This window comes from Heteronotia binoei, chromosome 10, assembly GCF_032191835.1.
Source record: "Heteronotia binoei isolate CCM8104 ecotype False Entrance Well chromosome 10, APGP_CSIRO_Hbin_v1, whole genome shotgun sequence".
In the NCBI taxonomy this organism is placed as follows: Eukaryota; Metazoa; Chordata; class Lepidosauria; order Squamata; family Gekkonidae; genus Heteronotia; species Heteronotia binoei.
The window spans coordinates 91,263,455-91,283,778 of record NC_083232.1 but is presented as its reverse complement, the minus strand read 5'-3'; the positions used below and the strand labels follow the sequence as shown (position 1 = coordinate 91,283,778).

Sequence of the window (20,324 nt, the reverse complement as noted above, 5' to 3'; positions counted from 1 at the left end):
TTCCTTCTCAGCCTTTTGTCTAAGATCAAGCATGCCCAACGGCCATTAGCACAGATACCTTTAAAGGGGGGGATGGGACAGCTCAGCAGAGAAGGTCCCTCCATGGACACATGAACAAACAGGAATTCAGGGGAATCAGTGATAACCTGGTTTATAAAATCTTTTGTAAAACCAGGCCTCACAGGAGCACAGCTCCTGAGCCTTTCTGAGAGTTCCACCTCCTCCTGAGAGTTCCTCCTCCTCCTGAGAGTTCCACCTCTTGTCCATTGAATAGTAGGTGCAGCTGCATAACAATCCCTGGATGAGCTCCACCACCTCCTTTTTCTACAAAGTGACCCCTGTGTAAAACCTTTACATTGAATAAAATAAGTATTAGGTACAGCTTTCCAGCAAAAGCACCACCACCTTCAAAAAATACCCATTCCTAAATGAAAAATATAAAAATCTTCGTATGTAAACATGCTTTTTACTGAACCAGACCGATCCTTTCTCTGCCTGGCAAGTGTTCCCAGAGGCCTTTTGCATCCCTTGCTACCTGGCCCTTGAATAGGAGAGATCAGGGGTTAAACCTGGGACTTTCTCCATGCAAATCAGATGCCCCTCCAATTAGAAGAAGTCGGTAGATTTATACCCCACCCTTCTCTTGGAATCAGTCTCCGAGCAGCTTACAATCTCCTTTCCCTTCCTCCCCCACAACAGACACCCTGTGAGGTAGATGGGCTGCTGTCCAATTAGAAGAATACTGTAGATTTATACCCCACCCTTCTCTTGGAATCAGCATCTCAGAGCGGCTTACAATCTCCTTTCCCTTCCTCCCCCACAACAGACACCCTGTGAGGTTGATGAGCTCCTCTCTAATTAGAAGAAGACTGTAGATTTATACCCCACTCTTCTCTTGGAATCAGAGTCTCAGAGCAGCTTACAATCTCCTTTCCCTTCCTCTCCCACAACAGACACCCTGTGAGGTAGATGAGCTGCTCTCGAATTAGAAGACTTTAGATTTATACCGCAACCTTCTCTTGGAATCAGTCTCAGAGCAGTTTACAATCTCCTTTCCTCCCCCACAACAGACACCCTGTGAGGTAGATGAGCTGCCCTCCAATTAAAAGAAGACGTTAGATTTATACCCCACCCTTCTCTTGGAATCAGAGTCTCCGAGCAGCTTACAATCTCCTTTCCCTTCCTCCCCCACAACAGACACCCTGTGAGGTAGATGAGCTGCTCTCGAATTAGAAGAAGACTAGATTTATACCCCACCCTTCTCTTGGAATCAGAGTCTCAGAGCAGCTTACAATCTCCTTTCCCTTCCTCCCCCACAACAGACACCCTGTGAGGTAGATGAGCTGCTCTCGAATTAGAAGAAGACATTAGATTTATACCGCACCCTTCTCTTGGAATCAGAATCTCAGATCAGCTTACAATCTCCTTTCCTTTCCTCCCCCACAACAGACACCCTGTGAGGTATATGAGCTGCCCTCCAATTAGAAGAAGACTGTAGATTTATACCCCTCCCTTCTCTTGGAATCAGAGTCTCAGAGCAGCTTGCAATCTCCTGTCCCTTCCTCCCCCACAACAGACACCCTGTAAGGTAGGCAGGCTGCCCTCCAATAGGCCTGTAGCCAGAAAATTTTAGGTTGGGGGCCCAGGGAATAAAATTGTAGGTGGAGGGGTCTTGGGGCAGCAAAAGCACAGACAGAGTGGTGGCAGTGAAAATGGGGTGGGGACAGCAGCGACAGCAAAAACGAGGTAGCAAGAGTGTGGGGAGAGCGGCAGCAGCAAAAATAGAGCAGGAAGAGTGGCGGCAGGGAAAGGAGCGGCCATACAGGTGGAAGGAGGGGTTGGGTGGAGCAACCTGCCCTTCCGGGCGCCTCTTAGCTATGGGCCTGCCCTCCAATTAGAAGAAGATCGTAGATACCCTGCCCTTCCCTTGGAATCAGAGTTTCAGAGCGGCTTACAATCTCTTGTCCCGGCCCCCACAACAGACGCCCTGTGAGGTAGGTGGAGCTGAGAGAGCTCTCCCAGAAGCTGCCCTTCCAAGGACAGCTCTGCGAGACCTGTGGCTGACCCAAAGTCATTCCAGCAGCTGCAAGTGGAGGAGTGGGGGGATCAAACCCGGTTCTCCCAGATAAGAGTCCACACACTTCACCACTACACCAAACTGGCCACCGTTCAGAGGACGAATGTACTCACTCTTTGTGACCAGCTCCAGATTACTAGTTCAAATGACCAGACAGCCATATGGGAAATGCAGGGATGCATTACCACGTGATAAAGCCCCTGTAATATGTGATGCAACCATTTTGCGTGGTGATTTTTCCATCAGATGACCAAGCAAGTTCTCAAACTCTACTGTTGGTTTTCTGTATTAGCGAAGTGCCGTGTCCTTTATTGCCCTGATCTGGATGGTCCAGGTTAACCCAATCTTGTCAGATCTCCAAAGCTAATCTGGGTCAGCCTTGGCTAGTAATTGGATGGGAGACCCCCAAGGAAGTCCAGGGTCTCTACACTGAGGCCGGCAATGGAGAACTACCCTCTGAACGTCTCTTGCCTTGAAAACCCTACGGGGTCACTATAAGTAGGCTGTGACATGGTGAGAACTCTACCTCCCCCCCCCAAAAAAAAAACCAACAACAACAACAACCCTCCAGTAAATCAGAAGAAAGTGCTCCATAATTCCCATTTGGGGGGAGGGGGAGAGGCAGATGTGCTCTTGTGTATAAGCACTTCACGGTAGGTTGTATTGAATTGTACCCCGGAGAGCACTGAGGTCTGGTTCCCAGAACTTACTAACAATCCCTGGGCCAAGAGAAGCTAGGTTGAAGGCTACTAGGGAGCAGGCCTTCTCGGTGATAGCCCCTCGTTGGTGGAACGACCTTCCAGAGATGGTGCGAGCCCTGCGGGACCTGAACCAATTCCGCAGGGCTTGCAAAACATTTCTTTTTCAGTTGGCATTCGAGACAGAACCTGATTAACTAACGAGCAGACACTTAGCCATCTTATGTACATCAGGATTACAACATTTTAGCACCTATTTTATATGTTTTATCTATTTTAAATAACTTATTTGTAACTGATATTTAAACTGTTATGTTGTTTTATGTGAATCATGGGACTCCCATGTCTGTTATGCTGTTTTATGTGAATCATGGGATTCCCATGTCTGTTAGCCGCCCTGAGCCCGCCTGGCGGGGAGGGCGGGATATAAAAATAAAATATTATTATTATTATTATTACCTATGAGGCTATACCTCGTCGGATGAATGCACTCATGTCAATGTGTGTGAAGATCTTTCCTCTTCAGAATTGCGCGCTGAAGAGCCACAGTGGATATTTTGGGATCCCCAGTTCATTCCAGTTAATCCAGACGATGGCTTCCTTATGCTATGACATCATGCCTTCATTTCTGCTGAGTTGAAGCAGGAAACGCATTTCTAAAACTTTCCTTCCTCACGCAAACGGGATGAGTTTCTTCGGGACTGTGCCCTTTAGCAAAGGATATCCTCTGCCAAATAGCGGTCTCCTAGAAGAAGAGCCCCGTGGCACAGAGTGGTAAAGCTGCAGTACTGCAATCTGAACTCTCTGCTCATGACCTGAGTTCAATCCCGGCGGAAGCTGGGTTCAGGTAGTTGACTCAGCTTCCATCCTTCCGAGGTCGGTCAAATGAGGACCCAGCTTGCTGGGGGGAAAGTGTAGATGACTGGGGAAGGCAATGGCAAACCACCCCGTAAAAAGTCTGCCGTGAAAGCGACGTCACCCCAGAGTCAGAAACAACTGGTTCTTGCACAGGGGACTACCTTTACAGGAGAGCCAGTTTGGTGCAGTGGTTAAGTGTGCGGACTCTTATCTGGGAGAACCAGGTTTGATTCCCCACTCCTCCACTTGCACCTCCTAGCATGGCCTTGGGTCAGCCATAGCTCTGGCAGAGGTTGTCCTTGAAAGGGCAGCTGCTGTGAGAGCCCTCTCCAGCCCCACCCACCTCACAGGGTGTCTGTTGTGGGGGAGGAAGGTCAAGGAGATTGTGAGCCGCTCTGAGACTCTTCGGAGTGGAGAGCAGGATATAAATCCAATATCATCATCTTCTTTACCTTTAGAAGAAGGCATCCCTGTCTTTACAGGCAGTTAAAATTCTAGGTTGCAAAGCAGACACGGAGAGGTACAGGGACATGCCATAGAAGCCTTGGTGCTGCCACAGGCTCTCCACACGTGTAGGGAATTCAGTGAACACAGGCTAACATCTAGGCCGGGGTCCCCAACGTGGTACCCAAGGGTGCCTGTCGACACCTTCCTCATCCACCAGCTGTTGGATTTATTCCCACAACGGGCCTTACTGCTAGTCAACAATAAAACAGCACAAATAAGTTCAAGAAAACAATGCAGTACTACAAGGTAATCCTCTAATGGTGTCTGATGTCTATTTATAACGTCCCCATGGGGGTGAAGAAGGGTGAGAAATGGAGGCCAGGCTTGCTGGTAAACCATTGATGTCCTTAACCATAAGTTTGGCGGAACATCTGTCTTGTAGGCCCCTGCGGAACTGTTCCACCAGGCTGGGGCCTGGTCAAAGTCTTTCTAACGTAGGATCACCAGGAGATTTTGCTTCCCAGAGTAAAGTTCTCTTTGGAGTATATTGGGAGAGGTGGTCCCAAAGGTATGCTGACCCCAGACCGTTCAAGGCCTTGAAGGTTAATACCAAAACTCAACCTGGAGCCAGTGTAGCTAGCAGAGCACTGGTTGAAAGTGTGCACTTAAAGGGGTCCCCATATGGACCGGGCTGCTGCATTCTGGACCAGTTGCAACTTCTGGATCCATTTTGAAGGTAGGCCAACGTAGAGGGCATTACAGTAATCCAACCTAAAGGTGACTGTTGCAGGGAATTTTATGTATTGTGGTTTTCTAGTCAAAAACTAAATGAAGCAACTGGATTATCCACAATAGCAGCAGCAGCTTGAAATTCTGCAGCCCATTGAAGCTGGAAAATATTTGCCCCCAGACTCAACTCAAATTTATTTCCAGTTGCATGCTTATTTTTGTACTTTGTTTATTCTCCGCCTTTCTCCCCCAATGGGGCCTCAAAGCAGCCGACATTGGGTGTTTTTACATTCAGTTTGATCCAGAGTTTTTGAGTCTTCAAATCGCCTGCCACTGTTCCTCTTTAATTATTTTCCTTTTACATTCGTGGATCTGTTCTGCTCATTTTGCGTAGCCAAACTTCTCTATTTTCTGCTGAAAGCATTTCAGTTGGGGGGGGGGTCTCTGATCAGAGGGCAGACGGAATGGTGTCAACACTGCAAAAACAATACACATTTAAATTACAAGATGAGGCAAGCAATGATATGTAAAAATTTCAAGTGCTGTCAGTTCTCATGCAAATTACTGCACCTTGTGGCTTTTGGAGGAGTCTTTTAAAACGTGTGAAAACTTCTACAATACAAGTTTGAAACGCCTGTAGAGAAATGACCGGATCAAAACTAGTTTTGAGAAAAACGTTGCAGCAGCAGCACCAGAACTCATGTCACTGAAACAAATGTAGATACTTCGGACAGCAACGATGCAAAACAGTTGTGAGAACGTTAGGTAATGTAAAAGGTGAGTTTCCAATGCGGTGATAGTCACAAACTGTCAGTGTAAAAACACCCTTTGTTCCATCTTGAATCCATCTTGAATATTTACTGGAAAATCCTCGGCAGATTTACGACGACTCGTAGACCTTGGTTTTAACAGCAGTCGTGGGGTGGGGCAGAAGATGCCCTCTGTACTGCCATGTGAATGGGCTTATTTACCCTTGCATTCTGGACTCTGTGCTAGGTGCCTCCCGACTGGGAAAGGTTTTCAGCTGCTCCTTGGTTGCATTCCAGTCTGTCAGACAGAGTTAATGTTTGCAAAACACGGTTGTTACAGCTCTGTTGTTGTCTGCATTCCTCTCCCCGGCAGACTTCTACTCTGACCCTTTTTTACCACCTGCCTGTGGCTGGAAATGTGAAGCAGGGGGAAACCTGTACGCTATGTAACCAAAGATAGCGGTGTCCTGGAGCGCTTGCTTGACTTAGCTGTCAGTATCTTCTTGTGCCCACACAGGAGGCACGAGGCAGGAACACCTCCCAGCTGAACAAATGTCATCTTACAGAAGGCAAGAACAAAATCCCAAATGAAACACTGTAGTTGTTTTCCCCCACCCAAAATTCATGGAATTAGGAAGACTCAATGTTCTACCCTCAGCGGTACTGTCTGGGAGGTTTGCCAACACCCCTTATCAGGATAGAGTCTGCCCATGTAATGGAAGGCACCTTGAAATGGTCGCCCATGTCTTCATTGTGATTTTTATGGAGAAATGAGGGACAGTATAATCAAAGCTATTCTGTCTAATTTTTATGGATTACCTGAAGCAAAGTTAGTTTTTTTTCCTACTATCTGACCAATGTTCCCATATCACAAGCCTAGTTGCAAAGTACCTTTTCGCTGCCATAACAATCAGGGAGCAAAAGACTAGCTCCCCTTCTTGATGTTTGACTGGTTTTTATAGCTGAAACTACATGTAAATTTTCTATGCTGTACTTTTTATTTCTATGCCAATAAAGGAATTTGGAATTGGAATTGGAAGGGAATTTTAAAAAAGTCAGTATCATAATGCCCTTCTATAAATCGATGGTGTGGCCGCATTTGAAATACTGTGTACAATTCTGGTCACCACATCTCAAAAAAGATATGGCATTGGAAAAAGTGCAGAAAAGGGCAACTAGAATGCTTAAAGGGTTGGGTCACTTTCCGTATGAAAAAAGGTTAAAATGCTTGGGACTCTTTAGCTTGGAGAAACGTCGACTGCGGGGTGACATGATAGAGGTTTAGAAGATTATGCACAGGATAGAGAAGGTAGAGTAAGAAGCACTTTTCTCCCTTTCTCACAATACGAGAACTCGTGGACATTCAATGAAATTGCTGAGCAGTCGGGTTAGAATGGATAGAAGGAAGTACTTCACCCAAAGGGTGATTAACACGTGGAATTTTCTGCCACAGGAGGTGATGGCAGCTACAAGCATAGATGGCTTCAAGGGGGGATTGGATAAACATATGGAGCAGAGGTCCATCAATGGTTATTAGCCACAGAGTATTGTTGGAACTCTCTGTCTGAGGCAGTGATGTTCTGTATTCTTGGTGCTTGGGAGGGGCAACAGTGTGAAGGCTCCTAGTGTCCTGACTCCACAGATGGACCTCCTGATGGCACCTGGGTTTGTTTGTTTTTTGGCCACTGTGTGACCCAGAGTGTTGGACTGGATGGGCCATTGGCCTGATCCAACATGGCTTCTCTTATGTTCTTATGTTCATCATTCAAATACGAGCAGCTGTGCCGTGTGAGATTCGAGGTACTGGATTAGGTGGGTAGATCAGTCAGACGTGGGTCAAGAGCATGGAACCATCTGACCCATGGAACTAGGGTTGCCAGCTTCCAGGTGGTAAAACCAACAATCTGGGACCACGATGATGATGATGATGTTGGATTTATACCCCACTCTGCACTCCGAATCAGTCTCAGAGCGGCTCACCATTTCCTTTATCTTCCTCCCCCACAACAGACACCCTGTGAGGTAGGTGGGGCTGAGGGGGCTCTCCCAGCAGCTGCCCTTTCAAGGACAACTCCTATGAGAGCTATGGCTGACCCAAGGCCATTCCAGCAGCTGCAAGTGGAGGAGCGGGGAATCAAACTTGGTTCTCCCAGATAAGAGTCCGCACACTTCACCACTGCACCAAACTGGCTCCACTACACCAAGCAGTTCATATTACAGGCAATACCAGAAGCAAACACCGTGTTGTACTGGCTACCAGTGTTTAGTAAAACTTTTAGGAGAATCATGTTAACTTTTTGTACATTACAATGTTACGAAACAGGTCCATTCTCAAGGAACACCTGGATTTAGGCTCATTTCGTTAAAAAAAAAAAACCTTTCTCAGGAGCAATGTTCCCTCTAAGCTGCAGAGTCTTGTGAGCAAAAATTCTACTTTGTGAGCTACTGGCATTAAAGCTGTGAGGTCCTGCATACATTAGTGTGCTCTGGGGTTGTCATCCTTCCCGAGCTAAGACAAAAAGATGTGAGCTGGAAGCTAAAAATCAGTGAGCTAGCTCACACTAGGTCAGAGGAACACTGCTCAGGAGTATTCCTTCCTATTTCCTTCAGGGTTATTAGCCTCTTGTTACAATTCAATGTTAATGCTTTCTGCAACATCTTTATTTTCTTCAAGATCTCTCATCCTGGAATAAAAAGGTAAAGGTAGTCCCCTGGGCATGTGCCGGTCGTTTCTGACTCTGGGGTGACGTCGCATCACGTTTTCATGGCAGACTTTTTAACGGGGTGGTTTGCTATTGCCTCCCCCAGTCTTCTACACTTCCCCCCCCCAGCAAGCTCATTTTACTGACCTCGGAAGGATGGAAGGCTGAGTCAACCTCGAGCCGGCTACCTGAAAACCCAGCTTCCGCCGGGGATCACCTGTGACCAGTGTTCCCTCTAAGCTGAGTTAGCATGAGCTAGCTCACAGGTTTTTAGCCTCCAGCTCACACATCTTAGCTCAGGAAGGAGGATCCCAGACCACACTAATTTATGCAGCAGCTCACCGCTTGAATGCCAGTAACGCACAAAGTAGAATTTTTGCTCACAGGACTGCAGCTTAGAGGGAACATTGCTTGTGACTTGCCTTTTCTTCACGTACCCACAAGGTTTTAAAGCAGGGGTAGCCGAACTGCAGCTCAGGAACCACATGTGCCTCTTTCTAAGAAGAAGAAGAAGAATTGCAGATTTATACCCCGCCCTTCTCTATGAATCAGAGCGATTTACAATCTCCATTATCTTCTCCCCCCACAACAGACACCCTGTGAGGCTGTGTGGCTTTCCGAGCCCCCACCACTTTATCAGCTGACTTGGAAAAGACATTTCTCTCTTGAAGTCACTTCGCCAAGCCTGCTGGCGACCTGGGGCATTCATTTAAAGTTAAAGTTGCTTTCTTTCCACCTCTCTACTCCCCTTGTCTATTTGAAGAAGAATAAGAATTGCAGATTTATACCCCGCCCTTCTCTCTGACTCAGAGCGGCTTACAATCTCCTATATCTTCTCCCCCCACAACAGACACCCTGTGAGATGGGTGGGGCTGAGAGGGCTCTCACAGCAGCTGCCCTTTCAAGGACAACTCCTCCAAGAGCTTTGGCTGACCCAAAGCCATTCCAGCCGGTGCACGTGGAGGAGTGGGGAAACAAACCCGGTTCTCCCAGATAAGCATCCATGCACCTAACCACTACACCAAACTGGCTCTCCTTCGCTTTGCGTTTATTCGCTTTTCTTTCTCCCTCCATCTCTCCCTTAAAAGTTGCTTCCTTTCCACCTCTCCCTCCACTCCAGTCTATTTGCTGTCTTTCCTCTCTCCCTTCCCGCCTTCACGTCTTGCAGCTCGCAGACATCTGATGCTCATGCATTGAAGCTCTCAAACATCGGACATTTATTCCATCCGGCTCCTCCGTCAAGCAAGCTTGCCACCCTCCCCCCCCTCCCCCCCGCTTTTAAAGCTTTCCAAAGTAATTTCACATCCTGCGGCCTCTTAATCTTAGCTTAGCTGGTCGAGTAGCTTGTTTCTAGGCTTGTAACCTGTGCACAGAGACATCGTTTGGGTTGCAGGTCTTCTTCTAGGGTTGCCAGCCTCCAGGTGGGACCTGGAGATCTCCTGCTTATTACAAGTTTGGTCTCCAGCTGAGCCACTTTGGTGTGGTGGTTAAGTGCCTGGACTCTTATCTGGGAGAACCGGGTTTGATTCCCCACTCCTCCACTTGCACCTGCTGGAATGGCCTTGGGTCAGCCATAGCCCTGGCAGAGGTTGTCCTTGAAAGGGCAGCTGCTGTAAGAGCTCTCTTAGCCCCACCCACCTCACAGGGTGTCTGTTGTGGGGGAGGAAGGTAAAGGAGATTGTGAGCCGCTCTGAGACTCTTCGGAGTGGAGGGCGGGATATAAATCCAATATCTTCTTCTTCTTCTTCCAGCTGGCAGAGCTCAGCTCCCCTGGAGAAAACGGCTGCTTTGAAGGGTGGACTTTACGGCATTGTACCCTGCTGAGGCCCCTCCCCTCCCCAAACCCCACCCTCTCCCGGCCCCACCCTCAAATTCTCCAGGCATTTTCCAACAGAGACCTGGCAACCTTATCATACTCCAAATATTTCCCATCCCTTCTGATTATTTTCCCCTTTTCTTTTTTTCAACAGTCATTAACAGTCTCTCACTGGCTGTAGAACCTCACTTTCCCATCAGGCATTTTAGCCTACAGAACCAACCAGCCCCCAGAAAGGACAAGGGATTACCCAATAGCATCCAAGTCCCGCCTTTCTCCCAACCAATAGGGGCAGCATAGTGCCAGCCCTTCTTTTCCTCTTCAAATTCAACTGAACTGTTTGCTTTTATTTTATCATTATCCTCTCACCCGCAGGGGATACGTTTGCCTTTAAAGAATTTACTACCTCGTATTTTTACTTTTCTATATTTTGCCCTTCCCTAAAATATGCACAAACTATTTCCCCAACCCTCCTAATCATCTGAAACCTTCTTACTTTGAAAGAAATTAATGCCTGTTGCATTAACAGGCACACACACAAAAAGGAGTAACGCTGCCCTCTAATGGCTATAGTCTAGTTCAACATAAGAATGGCTGTTAAGGCTATGCAAACCCAGCCTAGACTCGGAGTTTCGCATGCTATGCTTGTTTATGGATTAAAGAACTTTTCAGGTGTTTAATCCATTTTGAACTCCATAATCTGCAGAGGAGTTCTGGATGGAAGCAGAAGCGCACAGAATGGCACTGGTAGTGGCCAAGGAGGTGTGGAGATGAGTAAATGCCAAAAAGCTGAACGTTAATCCTGCAAACTCCAACTACAGACCTTCTCGGCCCACATTGTCTGGCTTTCCAGGTTGCAAATCTGGATTCGAAAGAACGCCCCCCCAGTTTGTTGATAGCCCACCAACAGAACCTTGAACTTGCTTGCTTTTCAAAAAGAACAGTCATTTGAGGACTACAGCAAAGGTTCAACTGTTGCATCATCTTCCAAGATGGCGGGGGTGGACCTGTGCGAGCCCGTCCAGTTGTACAACATCTTGAACCAGGCCACGAAGTTCTCCAGACTGGCAGAGCGGAACTACTTGTGTCTGATTGATGCTCGAACCCAGAGGGAGTACGACGAGAGCCACCTGATCACAGCCATACGGATTAAGCGGGACGTTTCCGGCTCGTACGTCGTCCCTCCTTGGGTGAACTTTGAATGCCTCCGACACTGCGTGGTGTACGATGGCATAACCAACCTCTTGGATATGACCAGCCAGATGGATGCCACTGCCCAGGAAGTGGATGAAGAAAAAAACACCCCGGCCAGGACTGCCTTATGCTGCGCCAGAGTCCTGCAGCGATACACCCGCTTTCCCGTCCAGGTCCTGAGAGGGGGCTATGAACGCTTCACTGCCTCCTACCATTTCCTTCGGACCCAGAAGATTTTCTGGATGCCTCGGGAACTGGAGGACTTTCTGCCCTACCCTGTGGAGATCGTGCCAGGGAAATTGTATATGGGAAATTCCATCCAGGCCTGCCACCAACAGATACAGAAGGATCTGAAGATTCAAGCCCATATCAATGTGTCCGAGGAGGTGGACACGTTCTTCCCCAACGACAGCGAGAAAGTCTTTCACATTGCGGTCCCCGATTCTCCAGAGGCAGATGTCTTATCCTTCTTTGGCGAGATCTGCCACTTTATCGATAGCCACATGCATAACGGCGCGGTCTTGGTTTTCTCTACCTTGGGCATTAGTCGGTGCAGCACTGTCGTCCTGGCCTACCTGATACATTCCTGCAGGCTTTACTTAAAGAATGCTTGGAGTTACCTCCAGAAGTGCAAAAGCAACATCCGGCCCAACCGGGGGTTTGTGGAGCAGCTGTCAGAATGGGAGACCCGGATCTACATGGCCACCGTCACCGATATCTCCGAACCGGCTTACTGAACAAAGGCCTCCGCTAACGTAACTTGGCTGGTCTCTTGGTTGATGACCTTCCAGCAAGTTATAAAACGAAACAAAACCTCTGTTGTTCCGGAGCAAATTTTTTTTTAAAAAATGAAACCTGAAATTAATTTTGATGGGGTTGGGCTTCATAGAATTTTTTGCTGGTTTGGTTTTTATTGTTTGACGGTTTGTTGCTTTTAGCAGCTCTATTGAGTACTTTGGCTATTTATGGTTATATATTTTTTCCATGCTGCTTTTAATATTATGGATGGTTTTATTGCAGTTTTTAATCTGTTAAATCGTTTTGAATTTGTAAACACACCTCTGTTGTTCTGGAGCATGTTTTGTTTTGTTTTTAAATGAAACCTGAAATTAATTTTGATGGAGTTGGGTTTCATATAATTTTTGTTGGTTTGTTTTTTATTGTTGCTTTTAGCTGCTCTATTTAGTACTTTGGCTATTTATGGTTATATTTTTTTCCTGCTGCTTTTAAGATTACGGATGGTTTTATTGTTGTTTTTCATCTGTTAAAGTGTTTTGAATTTGTAAACACACCTCTGTTCTGGAGCATGTTTTTTTTTTTTTAATAAAATCTGAAATTAATTTTGATGGGGTTCAGCTTCATATAATTTTTGGTGGTTTGGTTTTTATTGTTTGACCGCTTGTTGCTTTTAGCTGCCCTATTTAGTGCTTTGGCTATTTATGGTTATATTTCCCCCCCTGTAAGTAAGGGAGATTGTAAGCCACTCTGAGACTCTGAGATTCAAAATGAATGGTGGGGTTTTAATCCAATAGCATCATCATCCCTTCTTCTTCTTCTTCCTCCTGTCCTTGAAAGGGCAGCTGCTGTGAGAGCTCTCTCAGCCCCAACTACCTCGTAGGCTGTCTGTTGTGGGGGAGGATGGTAAGGGAGATTGTAAGCCGCATCATCTCATCCAGTTTCCCTCTTCACTAGATTCTCCCCAACCCCATTCTGTCAAATCACGAGTAGCACATTCCACAGCCAAAAAGGAGCCACTCTGCAGTTATAAAGGAGAGACCCACCTTCTATTTGTCAGCAAAAGCTGGCCGGATCCAACAATTGATTTTATTCTTCCCTGGGTTTGAGGGCTTAATTTCGCTGGCATTCTTTGGATTGGAAGCATTTAACAGCTTCTCTCGCTGTAAAGTACACAGTAAGTCCTGACAATAGAAACAGCAGGAGCTGTGGTGGTGGAATTTGTCCTTTAAACCCCTCAAGGGAACATCCACTGTCATGTACCCCATTCCTCATGAATTAGGGCAAGGGCTCCCCCCATTTCTTTGCGTTTGCGGACACTTTGAGAATTCTAGCACAGCACAGCAATCGCATGTCACAAAACGGTTGCTGCAAAATGGCTGCCCCCGGAGGAGGAGTCAGCCACAAAAATGGCTGCTTCATCTACGGTGAGCCACTTCGGTGGGAAGGGCGGGATATAAGTCAAAATATAAATAAATATAAATAAATAAATCTTGCCTTCGGTCACAGAGCAATGTGGTAGCAGCTGCTGTCAAGCCAACATTAACAATAAGTATGCACTGCCAATCAAATCTCCAGTGGCCAATCAGAAGCTTGACTGGGCGAAAGCCCCACCTGGCTCTGCCCACTTTCTAAAAACAATCGGCAGAGGCCAGGGAAGTTGTCGATGGGTGCCATTGAGTCTCACTGGGTTTTCACTGGAGACTCCGAAGCATTGAGTCTCACTGGATTTTCAACATGTTCTTTCATAGGTGGGTGTCCAAAGTGAGGGATAAAGAGGAGTCAGTGCCTTGGGAAAACGGGCTCCGCCTAGCTGTTGAAAGTACCACACCTGCTATCAGGCCTTGAATTGAGCAGGAGCTCAGCTCCTGAACCTTTCTGAGGGTTCTCCTCCTCCCCACCTACCAACCTTGTCCATTGAATAGTAGGTGCAGCTGCATAACAATCCCTGGATTAGGAGAGCGGGCAGCCAGCCAGCCACCAGGGGCTTTGCCAACGCCCCCAGCAGCCCTCATTAACCCCTGGAGAAGCCCAAGCCACCCTTTCTCCACTTCTTATTTGATTTGGGGTGGCAGGTGGCTTGCTGGCCTTTTGACTGGGGGGAGGGGTGGCCAAGGAGAGCCCCAGGTGAGTGAGGTCTGCTTGGCTGGCTGGATCTCTAGCCAGCTCACGCAGGCCTCGCTCGCCCGGGGCTCTCCTTTCTTGGGTCGAGTTGCTTTTGGCTGAGGGGGGTAGTGGCATATGCTAATGAGTTATGTTAATGAGCTCCACCACCTATTTTTCTACAAAACGACCCCTGCCTGCTACATCCATGCTTTAGACTGGGCCTTCTTACTCCCAGGTAAGGTCGCTGGTGCCCTGGTTTGGCATTCCCACACCCATTTCTAGGTTCCCCCTGCTGCTGGTCAAAATGGCGAAAAAACCCCAAAATGCTCATGGCCGCAAAAGCTGTAAATATAATAATGTATTAAATAATACCAAAAGTGTTTAGCAAATAAAGAACAATGTATAAAAGCACTACCATGGTTGCAGTGGGTAACAATTTGAACCCCATACATTATAAATATACAATATTCCCTTGCAGACTCAAAAAAGATACAAGCAGTTAGAAGCGCAAAGTCCAAAGACAAACTTGTCTGTTTCAGGGAACTCTCGTTCCTTTTCATGTGCTAAAGTTGCAATCTGATGAAAATGTCTTAGTGCAATCTTGCAAACATGCAAAACAGAGTGCCCTCTAAGCTGAGTTGGTGTGAGCTAGCTCAAGGGGGTTTTTTTAGCCTCCAGCTCACACGTTTTTGTCTTTGCTCAGGAAAAATGGCCCCAGAGCACACTAATTTATGGAGTAGCTCCCAACTTTAACGCCAGTAGCTCCCAAAGTAGAATTTTTGCTCACAAGACTCCACAGCTTAGAAGGAGGTTATTGGGGAGGGACAGTGGCTCAGTGGTAGAGCATCTGCTTGGGAAGCAGAAGGTTGCAGGTTCAATCCCTGGCATCTCCAAAAAAGGGTCCAGGCAAATAGGTGTGAAAAACCTCAGCTTGAGCCGCTGCCAGTCTGAGTAGACAAGACTGATTTTGGGGAGGGATGGTGGCTCAGTGGTAGAACATCTGCTTGGTAAGCAGAAAGTCCCAGGTTCAATCCCTGGCATCTCCAAAAAAGGGTCCAGGCAAATAGGTGTGAAAAACCTCAGCTTGAGACCCTGGAGAACCGCTGCCAATCTGAGAAGACAATACTGACTTCGATGGACCGAGGGTCTGATTCAGTAGAAGGCAGCTTCATATGAGTATTGGAGAGCACGTCTACGAATTGACAGAGGAATCCATTTTAATAATTCCTGGGACATTAATACTTCAGCTAGAGTTGGAAGAGCCTAAGGCCAAAGTAGTGGTAGATTTTAATTTTTTGTTTTTTTTTAAAGTATAAATATATATACTCCTCTGAACGGTTTCTAATACTTATATTTTGTCCAGCAGATGGCACAGTTACACTAGGCTAGTTTGAAAAAATGTGAAGCGTCCTCTCGGCTTCTTCCTCCGAGAGCGAGAGTCTTGACCGCTTACACAGAAAGCAAAAGATCACTCAGGGAAAGGCCTCCCCAAATATGCCGTAAAGTATCATCACAAAGTTCTCCTTGGTAGGATAAACTCTTCATAAGCGTTTGTTGCAGATGACTTTTTGCAAACAAAGATTGAAAATAAAAAATTGGGCTGAGTCCTGGTGATATAATCCTTTAGAAAAACAGGTGGTGGAGCTCATTAGCATAACTCATTAGCATATGCTGCCCCCCCCATCCAAAAGCAACCCGATGCAAGAAAGAAAAGCCCCGGGCAAGAGAGACCTGCTTGGGCCGGCTGGAGATCCAGCCGGCCCAAGCAGGCCTCGCTCACCTGGGGCTCTCCTTGACTGCCCTTCCTCACAGTCAAAAGGCCAGCAAATCACCCACTGCCCAAAATCACATAAGAAGTGGAGAAAGGCTGGTGCAGGCTTCTCCCGGGGTTAATGAGGGCTGCTGGGGGTGTGGCAAAGCTCCTGGTGGCTGGCTGGCTGGCTGCCCACTCTCCTAATCCAGGGATTCTTATGCAGCTGAACCTGCCATTCAATGGACAAGGTAGGTGGGGAGGAAGGGGGGGCCCTTCAGAAAGGTTCAGGAGCTGTGCTCCTGTAAGCTCCTGCTGAATTCAAGGCCTGCCCTTTACTAATAATTCTAACCCCCCCCCCCCCAAAAAAAAACTACTTAATCAAACTTCAGCTTTTGTAGTAGCTGAGCTTTGATGTTCTGATCCAGCCAAAGTTCCACACTGCTGGAATCCTAGAGTGTCATCCCAACCTCCTGGGAGCCCTAATGTCACTTCCAGGTTATTACGTGGGCAGTGACATAGCGAGTTGGGGCACCTTCCCTACGAGGAAAGGCTGAAGAGTTCGGGACTTCTCAGTTGAGAAAAGAAATGACTAAGGAAGGACATGATGGAGGAGACAGAGGGCTGTGGCTCAGTGGTAGAGCCTTCGCTTTGCATGCAGAAGGTCCCAAGTTCAATCCCCAGCATCTCCAGGTCAAAAGAACCAAGCAGTAGATGATGTAGAACAGGGGTGGCCAAACTTGCTTAACATAACAGCCACGTAGAATAAATGTCAGATGTTTGAGAGCCACAAGACACGAGCTCTCAAACTCATGTTTGAGAGCCGTAAGATGGAAGGAGGGGGGGAAGGAAGGAAGGAAGGAAAATAGATGGGGAAGGAGAATGGAGAGAGAGGTAGAAAGAAAGCAACTTTAACTTTAAATGCATTCTCAAAGCCGCCAATTGGCTTGGCTTGGAGAAGTGATTTAAAGAGAGAAATGCCCTCTTCAAGCTGGCCAATGGGGTGGTGGGAGCTTTGAAAGCCACACAGCATGTGTGAAAGAGTCACATGTGGCTCCAGAGTTTGGCCACCACTGATGTAGAAGTTCTTTGACCGAGACCCTGCAGAAAGAAACGTCGTCCTTCAGGTGGGACCTGGAGATCCCCTGGAATCACAGCTCATCTTCAGGCTAAAGAAATCAGTTCCTCTGGAGAAAATGGCGTTCCTTATGGCGTTCATTATGTATGACGTTCATTAATGATTTGGCGTTGGGACTAAGCAGAAAAGCGGCTAAGTTTGTGGATGACATCGAATTGTTCGGGGTGATGAGAACCAGGAAGGACAGAAGGGATCTGTCAAGGCCGGGCGAGCAGGCATCAACGTGGCAAATGAGGTTCAACGTGGGCAAGTGTGAGTCATGAACACTGGAGCCAAAAAATCCTGACTGTAAAGACACTATCAATGGCTTTGAGCCATCTTTGAGCATTTGGGGAGGGACAATGGCTCAGTGGTAGAGCATCTGCTTGGGAAGCAGAAGGTCCCAGGTTCAATCCCTGGCATCTCCAAAAAAGGGTCCAGGCAAATAGGTGTGAAAAACCTCAGCTCGAGACCCTGAAGAGCCGCTGCCAGTCTGAGAAGACAATCCTGACTTTGATGGACCAAGGGTCTGATTCAGTATAAGGCAGCTTCATATGTTCATTTGCTGCAAGTGAGAAATTACAATGGAGACTACCCTACGAGCGTTGCTTAAGAATTTCAGTATTGGCTATTTCTAATGTTTACAAGGTTTACAAGATAATGCATGGGATGGAGAAAGTAGAGAAAGAAGTACTTTTCTCCCTTTCTCACAATACAAGAACTCGTGGGCATTCGATGAAATTGCTGAGCAGACAGGTTAAAACGGATAAAAGGAAGTACTTCTTCACCCAAAGGGTGATTAACATGTGGAATTCACTGCCATAGGAGGTGGTGGCGGCCACAAGCATAGCCACCTTCAAGAGGGGTTTAGATAAAAATATGGAGCACAGGTCCATAAGTGGCTATTAGCCACAGTGTGTGTGTATATATAAAATTTTTTGCCACTGTGTGACACAGAGTGTTGGACTGGATGGGCCGTTGGCCTGATCCAACATGGCTTCTCTTATGTTCTTATGTATCTCTCTCTCTCGGCTTGGCTTCGCGAACGAAGATTTAAGAAGGGTGCAATAGTCCACGTTTGCTGCAGGCTCGCTGGTGGCTGACAAGACCAATGCGGGACAGGCAGGTCCGGCCACAGCGGCTGCAGGGAAAAGTCTGATTTAGGGTTGGTCCTGTAGCAGTGCGATTCTTCCGCAATCTCCTTTTGTCCTCAAGACCAGCTATGCGTGTGTTCTCAAAGGAAGAGACAGCCTGGTGGATGGTGTGCCTCCATGCTTTGCGATCTGAGGCTAGGTCAGACCACTGGTGATGGTTGATGTGACAGGTGCTAAGGGATTTCTTCAAGGAGTCCTTGTACCTCTTCTTTGGTGCCCCTCTATTTCGATGGCCGGTGGAGAGTTCGCCATACAGGGCAATCTTGGGAAGGCGGTGGTTTTCCATCCTAGAAATATGCCCTGCCCAGCGCAGCTGCGTCTTCAACAGCAGTGCCTCGATGCTGGTAACCTCTGCCCGCTTGAGGACTTCAGTGTTGGTCACAAAGTCACTCCAGTGGATGTTGAGGATGGTGCGAAGGCAGCGCTGATGAAAGCGCTCAAGGAGTCGCAGGTGATGACGGTATAAAACCCACGATTCAGAGCCGTAGATCTTATGTAATGTCTATGGAATATCCCTTGTTGATAAAGATTTGGGAGCAGGTGTGGCAGAAGTTGACGACCTGTCCAGGGAATTTCAAGGCGCCTTTACGTCACGTCTGTCAAAGGAAGCATTCTTTATTAAAAAAAAGCATTCACATTGCGAAGATGTCCTTGGTGTGGAACGTTTTAAGCACGTGGGCTGTTTTTCTCTGGGACTTTATGAGGGAATTATATTTCTTTATTGTTTAGGTGTTGGTATAAACCATTAGTTATTTGTCAGCAGGTTTGCAACAGATAAAAGGAAGGACTTCCTCACCCAAAGAGTAATTTAACAGGTGGCGTTCACTGCCACAGGAAGTTGTGGTGGCTATAAGCATTTGGCAGCTTCGAGATGGGACTGGATGAACATCTAGAGCAGAAAAGGGGAACTAAAATAGAACACTTTCCTCTGAAGAAAGGCTAAAGGGATTAGGGCTCTTTTGTTTGGAGAAACAACGACTAAGGTTTTCAAAATTATGCATGGGATGGAGGAAGTGGAGAAAAAAAGTACTTTTCTCCCTTTCTCACCGTACAAGAACTTGTGAACACTCAATGAAATGGCTGAGCAGTAGGTTTAGAACAGATAAAAGGAAGCACTTCCTCACCCCAAGAGTAATTTAACATGTGGCATTCACTGTGGCAGCAAGCATAGGCAACTTCAAGATGGGATTAGATAAACATCTAGAGCAGAGGTCCATCAGTGGCTATTAGCCATAACGTATAGAAGATGAAGAAGATATTGGATTTATATCCCGCCCTCCACTCCGAAGAGTCTCAGAGTGGCTCACAATCTCCTTTACCTTCCTCCCCCACAACAAACACCCTGTGAGGTGGGTGGGGCTGGAGAAACTCTCACAGCAGCTGCCCTTTTCAAGGACAACCTCTGCCAGAGCTATGGCTGACCCAAGGCCATGCAGCAGGTGCAAGTGGAGGAGTGGGGAATCAAACCTGGTTCTCCCAGATAAGAGTCCGCACACTTAACCACTACACCAAACTGGCTCTAAAGTATAGATGGAACACTGTTTGGGGCAGGGATGTCCTGTATTCCTGGTGCTTGGGGGGGGGCAACAGTGAGAGGGCTTCTGGGGGTCTGGTCCCATGGTGAACTTCCTGATGGCACCTGTTTTTTTGCCACTGTGCGATGAAGAGTATTGGACTGGATGGGCCATTGGCCTGATCCAAAATGGCTTCTCCTATGTTCTTATGACATTGTATTCCACTGAGGTCTCTGTTCTTCCCGGCCTCTATCCCCAAATCTCCAGGAGTTTCCCGGCCTGGATCTGGCAATTCTCCCCTGCCGTTCCTCACCAGTGTCCCAGGAGAACATGGCAACCCTACCTGGAGGACCGTTGGCAGTCTGACTGGACAATACTGACCCTGATGGATGGATGATCTGATTCAATATAAGGAGGGTGAGTGAGCGACTGGGCCTTCAGTGAGTAGGCCTTTAGTCTGATCTCCACAGGTTTCTGTTATGTCGGTTGTCAGCCTCCAGGTGGGACCTGGAGATCTCCCACTTGTACAACTGATCTCCAGTTGACAGAGATCAGCTTCTCTGGAGAAGACAATATACTGCAAGATAAATCTGGTTGTTACATTGGTACCTGTGATATATTATTATTCCCTGGAGAAGATGGCTGCTTTGAAGGGTGGACTCTAGAACCTTGTACCCT

General features: G+C 47.3%; 1 protein-coding gene across 1 annotated transcript; it reads left to right on the top strand.

The window, feature by feature from the left end:
- The first annotated feature begins 11,068 nt into the window (after window positions 1-11,068).
- LOC132578331 (serine/threonine/tyrosine-interacting-like protein 1) lies at window positions 11,069-12,019 on the top strand. Its single transcript, XM_060248273.1, has one exon. It carries the CDS (start codon window positions 11,069-11,071, stop codon window positions 12,005-12,007), a length of 939 nt encoding a protein of 312 aa, XP_060104256.1. The 3' UTR covers window positions 12,008-12,019.
- Window positions 12,020-20,324: the final 8,305 nt, after the last annotated feature.